The sequence below is a fragment of the Pistacia vera genome, unplaced genomic scaffold (genome assembly GCF_008641045.1).
Source record: "Pistacia vera cultivar Batoury unplaced genomic scaffold, PisVer_v2 Contig4, whole genome shotgun sequence".
Taxonomy (NCBI): Eukaryota; Viridiplantae; Streptophyta; class Magnoliopsida; order Sapindales; family Anacardiaceae; genus Pistacia; species Pistacia vera.
In genome coordinates this window covers 233,603-240,551 of record NW_022196223.1, presented here as the reverse complement: position 1 = coordinate 240,551, position 6,949 = coordinate 233,603, and the positions used below count along the sequence as shown (strand labels likewise).

The 6,949-nt window shown below is 36.6% G+C and overlaps 1 protein-coding gene across 1 annotated transcript; it reads left to right on the top strand.

Annotated features, from left to right (window-relative positions):
• The first annotated feature begins 1,496 nt into the window (after positions 1 to 1,496).
• Positions 1,497 to 3,376, top strand: LOC116141476 (inactive protein FRIGIDA). The gene is given in 5 exon segments (XM_031426983.1): positions 1,497 to 1,641; positions 2,540 to 2,643; positions 2,777 to 2,866; positions 2,868 to 2,973; positions 2,976 to 3,376. Coding segments are annotated over 5 exon segments (846 nt in total).
• Positions 3,377 to 6,949: the final 3,573 nt, after the last annotated feature.

Below are 6,949 nucleotides of genomic sequence, written 5' to 3'. Positions count from 1 at the left end.
CTGAAACACAAAATGTAAAGAATTAAACAACAATTTAGGTCAAAATGCACCAAAAAGTACCTGAAATCCGAATAAAAAGTCTAAAGAAAACTGTATAATCCACGGATTATCAGAGGGTTTAGGCGTGAGCCTTGGAGGAGGGACCAGCCTAAGCATCGATCCCTCCTATTGGGCCTTTATCCAGGTTTGGGCCCGAGCCCTATAACACTGGTCCTCCCAAAGACCGATCCTGGGTTTGGTTTTTTAGGCAGTTCCATTGGGCCCGAGCCCAAATTCCTACCTTTAAGCAAAACATAAAATTTAATACTTAGGGGTTGTTTGGATCGGGGGTATATAAGATAACGGGGGTAATCTTCATTTATTTTGCAAGATTCCTATGTTTGGTTTACAAACAATAAATAAATAATGGTAATCTTTTATTGTAAATAGTGTTTACTGTTAATAATGTGGACAATAATCTTATTATCTTGTTAGGAAGTGTTATTAAAACATTACCAGGGTAATCTGATTTTTCTACCCATTTTGTCGTTAATTAAAAACTATTTCAGACATAATTGCCCTCGAATGCCTACCAAATAACAATTACCTAGCTATCCTACATTTGAGAAATCAGTTAAAACACCCCAGCCACAAAAAGATTTAAAAATTAACAAAATACCCCCAACCACCCAAGACCACCGCGAGCTGTCAGCATCAATTGCCGTAATGGTGCATGACCGGTGGGGATTTGACTGGTCGTGCACTGGAAATGGCCAGATCTAGCTTTCTATGGTCATGAAATGGCTATAGATCAGGCCATTTTTCGACCATGGATTTGTGATCCATGGCCATTTCCGGCTTTGCTAATGCATGGCTGGCCATATACGGCCAGTCATGCGCCATTCCATCAACTATCAACAATGACCGACAGTGGTTGTTGGCTATCGGCAGTAGCTTAGGGTGGGTGGGGGTGATTTTGCTATAAATTAAAGTTTTATATGGTTGGGGTGTTTTAGCAAAATTTCAAATGTAGGGAGTTAAAAAAATTATTCACAAAATAATAATAAAAAAATACTATTATATTAATATTTAAAAAAGGAGAGCAATTTAGTAATCTATATAACATACCAACCCATTTATCCTTCCAACTAAACATATTATTCACCAATTTATTTGAACCAACCAAACACATTTTCTAAACATTCCTAGTAATTTTCAAGGTGATCTTTCTTTCCATTAATATAATATACCCCTATAATAAAACATTATATGATCCAAAATTCCAAACACCCTCTTATATATAAGTCACTTCTTTAGATAATTGATGAAGCTTTCATTGTACGAGTTAAATCCATTTTGGTCTCTAGGATATGACCTAAGTAAAATACAATCTTGTAGAATTTGATAGTAACATTTAGGTCCTTTCTCGTATTAACCTTTTAAAACTTTTCTGTAAATGTTTAAAATACCCTTAATTTGTTAATTTCTTATTAAAAATCTTAAGTTTCGGTATGGCAATGGCGCAACAAAACGCACATGAATTTCTAAAATCCGTTAACGAACTTTGCAACTTGGCCACTGCCGTACAAGTCTTCGAGCGCCGATGCCAAGACTTACAAAACCACCTCGATTCCATCCAAAGCACAATCGACGCCAAATTCTGCCATGATACCTCACCATCACACTAAAACGCGGATCAATTACAACGCCTTACAGAAACGATGTCTGATACATTTGTAAGTGAATAGAGTGAGTTGATGGAGTTTTACACTTGAAAAACTCAGATTGGTTGACAAGGAATCGAGCTTGCAATTTAAAACCAACTCTAGTGTTTGTACTCAACAACAAAAATAACACTTAAAACAAAGAAAAACAAGGTTGCCAAAATGATTCCAAGGCCTAAAGGATCACCACCAACCAAGGATGAACCACCACCAACTTTTTTGACAAGATTGAATAAAGGTTAAAATGAGCTCTCACTAGAACTACGAATTTCATTCATCCAAAAAAACCACCTTACAATAGGAGAAGCTGACCTTATATAATGGCCTAACAAAAAGTTGCAAAAGTTGCCCTAACTTGGTTTAATCTTGGGCGTACAAGTGGCATGCACTAACTCCTAATAAATCTAAGCCATACAGAAGAAAATTGACCAATATTTGAATTGGTCATACACGGGTTCCAACATAAGAGAAACAAAAAATAAAAAAATGCATGCATGGATTAGGTAAAACACAAGATCCTAGAACTTTTCCTAAGTGGTAAGGGACATGGAGCCGTTTAAACCTCACAACCTTGTTTTTGCCAAATTGGGTAATGCTTGTAACCACTCATGTGTTCCCTTGTCTCTTGCATTTAATGCTCCCACATCCTTCCCTTGATTCTCTTAGCAAAGTTTGAATACTTGAACTACTTTTGGTGGGAAATTTCCCAAGTAATCAAGCTACATCCAATTAAAGACATTGAATCCAAATAGTCAAAATCCATTTTGGGCCAATTGGGCTCATGATGAATGACTCTACCTACTTGGGCCTAATTTTGAGCCATAATATCTCCTTAGGCCGAGTCCTTGCTCTTGCCTTCCATTATGCATTTTCCTTGGGCCAAAATAATCTCACCTTCTTAAATAATTTCTTCAATGGGCTTCACTTGGTTTCCATGAAGGTTTTTGTTAGGCTTTGTTGGATTCTTATTAATGTCGCTTCAACCTAAAATTCTACCACCAGCTGATACTCAAACAACAACCGAAATGCTGACTAAGAATGTCAATCTGACTTGACGATCATGGTCGTTTGAGCTTCACTATCTCTGTGAGATGATGTGTAGCCGCGACCTTAGACACCTTGTCACGCATCTATCGGACGTTGAAACCCTCTAATTGAGACTCAACTTCGACACTAAAATTGGCTCCGAAGCCGGCGAAACTTGTGTTAGATTGTGTGGGGCATCTCTTTTTACAAGGTTTACAAGGCTACACCAAGGACACTCCCATGATTCATCTTGCCAGGCTTCGGTTCTTGTGTTAGAGTTCTTCCTCAGATTGATTACTAAGAGCGAGAGCCACACTGAGATTGATAAATCGATAAAACAAGAGGCCGAGAAGGATTCTATTGCCTGGAGAAAGAGACTGCTTAGTGAAGGAGGTTTGAGTAAAGCTTGTGAGATTGATGCCAGAGGCTTACTTCTGTTCGTTGCTTGTTTTGAGATTCCTAAAGTTTTTAAGAATGAAGATGTTAGGGATTTGATTAGGTTTAGTAATTTCACGGAGATTGTGATTTCCTTAAACGGTGTCGTGTTATTATTGCAAGGGTTCCAGGCATGTGCTCATCCTTACTCTTTTTTGCATTTTGTGTTTTCCGTATGTTTGGAGGGCAGGGAACGGAATACATACATTTGAGATTAATGATGTAAGAATAAAATTATACCATATAAAGAGACACGATATTTACGTGGTTCGACATAACGTGCTTACATCCATGAATGATTGAAATCCATTATAGTTTCATAAACACAATATACAAGAGTACACAACACTATAAACTCGGTACATAAAATAGAGCAGAAACATCCTAGTTTCTAATCACACTCAACCCAGTACCTAGAGTGGAAACACTCCCAGTTTCTAAGACACTCTCCCCGTGGTGTTTAATAACTCTTACATCAAATACTATGTGTTCTCACATTCTCTCATAACATTGAATTGGTTCTCACTCATATATTTATAGATACAATATGAGATATATTTTATTTCTAATAGGATTCATTTTTATTTCTAATAGGATTCATTTTCCAATTCCTAATAAGACTCATAAGTCTATTCCTATTTACAATTGTATTCTTTATTAAATAGTTTTCCTAAATACATTCAATTTTACGTAGGAACAAATAGGAAAGTGAGCTACAATATCCTAACACCATCATCAATGTAGCTATTTTTGAAATTAGGATAACTTGTTTATTAGTAGAATGAGCACACCTATTGTGCTGTTTGATTTGCCATGACTATTTTAATTTGCTTTGTTTATTTCTGTTATGCCACACAAATTGTATGCTTAGTCCTGTTCTTAGTTTAGCGTCATGAAAGTGTTCTCTGATGGATGGCAACACTAAGTATTGATGAAGCACAAATTACATTACAATGTGAAACTAGTTTTCTTTTTTGGTGAATATCTAGTTATTGAATAGTCAGCATCAATGTGTATGGTTATGTATGCATGTGTAATATTTCTTCCTCTAGGAAGACAGAAACCAAAGCTGGTTTGTGATGGACCCCCGACAATCAAACGGTATAACCACAAGGGGTAGAAAAGGAAAAGCCACGCATGACAAGTGGAGCAGCGGTACAACAAACATAAAGAGTTAGTTAATTCCTTTCCTAACAATTTAACACTTTTCCACTAGGAGATTGATATATTCCAAAACATATAATACATGGAAAAATAATCCAGAAAGAAATCAGTTTCAAGAAGTTAAAATTCAGGCACAACAAAATAAGTCAAAAAAAAAAAAAAAAAAAAAAAAGAAAAAAAAAAAAAAAAAAAAAAAAAAAAAAAAAAAAAAAAAAAACTAACTTGGAAAGATATGTCTCTAGCCTTAATACAACAAAGCACGAAAAAAGGCTCAAGTAAAAGCAACCCTAGAACAAAACCTAAACCCTAATTTATTTGTAATTACACCCCGTATCACTCCATAACTAAAATTACCAACTAATTAATCAAAAACCTAAACCCTAATTTCCCAAATCACCCACAACAAACAATAATGCAAACATTTTTTTTTTTTTTAAAGAAAAATAAAAACCTTAATCCACATAAAAGATTACAATAGAACTGCACAAAACTAGAATCAAAATACACAAATTGAATACAAAACAATGTGAAAAAAAAAAAAAACTCACCGTTACTATCGCAAACTTCATATTCCATAAAATGAATCGCAAAAAACTCAGTTCTTCTTCCACGAATCCAAACAAAACAGGAAATCGAGAAAGTCAAAACGATAAATGAAGCTAAAACGCGGGTTTGTGTAGGTTTTAAAACTTAATTTATTAGTAAAATTAAATGAAAATTAAAATTCTAAAATTTAATTTGAAAGAAGGCTTTAATCTAGGCGAGGAGTCCAAATCTCAATTTAGGCCCAGTCCTAATAACATTAATATATTAAATATATTACTCAAGTAACTAAGAATTTTATTTTTCAATTAATATTAACTATAAATATTTAATATTAATTAGGATAACTAAATTAGTACAATAAAGCTAATATATTTAACAAAAGGAAAGGAGAAAGAATAGGTGTGATATCATAGAGAACATAGTGGAAATTGTTAGGAGGAGCTGACCTTCGAAGATCAACCTGTGCTCATTTCTTTATTGCTGCTCTTAATACTATTTTACATTTACTTTCATTGTAGTACAGTTCACAGATCCTTAATACAAGCATCATTACAATTGAATCGATCTTTGTTTGTATTTTGATCCTTGATTGATTTCGGATTGTTATGATTGATTGAATGTAGAATTGATTGAGTAATCTCGGCTGGTTCCATCAAACTAGTATTAGAGCCAAGACGGATTTAGGGTATGGTTGGTACAAGGATGGAGAATAGACTAGATAATGTTGAGAAGGATGTTGTCAAAGTGACAGAGACGGTGACCGCAATGAGGGAGATTTTAATGGATATGCAGAATTGGATGCGTAAAAAGGATGAAGAAGAGGAGGAACAAAGAAGAAATTTAGCTGGCAATTCGAGTTGTGGAAGGGTAGAACACACTGAACACAGACCCCACGAGAATTTGGGAAATCAGGGCGAAGCTAATGGGGACATAATGAAGACAGAATGCATGAGAACCAGCGAGGTAGCCCATCAGGGGAGGAATGGAACCAAGGTGGTGAAGGATGGTATTGATGCGACTGGAATGGCCGAAAACTGGAGTTGCCTATTTTTTTCGGTAAAGACTCGTACGAGTAGATATTCAAGGTAGAATGCTATTTCACTTTTAATGAAATCGTTGAAGAGCACCAAGTGGCAGCAACCGCACTTTGCATGGAGGGAGAAGCTCTTCACTAGTACCAATGGCTGAAAATCAAATTGACGATAAATAACTGGCAGGAGTTCAAAGTAGCCATCTCCTAAAGATTCAGTGGAACACAAGAGGTGAGTCTCTTAAAGCTACTGATGGCCACTAAATAAACGGGAACAATATTGGAATATCATCGCCAGTTTGAAGAAGTGGTGGCGTTAATGGCCGGTGAAAAGGAAGAGGTGCTAACGATTGCCTTCTTGAATGGGCTCAAGCCTGAGGTGAAAGCTAAAATAAAGCTTCAACAACCCAACCTTATAACACGGCCCAACTCACTTGTTAGTGTAACCCAATTGGCCCAAAGAGTGGAGGAGCGAAATCGGACTATGGAAGAGGCCAGACTTGGGCCTACTCGCTCAAATAAGTGGACCCAATCTATTTTTGGGCCACGAACTTATGCCCAATCAACTCGAATCGATGAATCTAACAAAACCCAACACCCCAATGACCTAATCCAATATTCCACTTCCCACTCAGCTCCAAACCCACCTCTATGGCGTACCTAGAATGAGACTTACTCTAACCCCAACTCATCCTCGTCGGTCAACTTTCGACTAAACCCACTCTGGCAAGACTTCCCTTTTCGGAGAATGACTGAAGTTGAGATCCAAAGAAAGAGAGAAGGGCTTGTGCCACCGATGCGATGCAAAGTACTTACTGGGTCATCGATGTGGGGATAAGCAAGTACAAGTGTTGTTGGTGGAGGATGAGGACTCATAAATAAATGAGTTGGCCACGAAGGAACCCAAAGGTGAGGAAGAAACATCAAGAACCTTGGAGCTTTCCATCAGTTCGAAGGAGGACATAAGTGGACCCAAAACTTTGAAGCTAAAAAGAGAGATCGTAGGGAAAAGTGTAGTGGTTTTAATTGACAATGGTGCATCTCA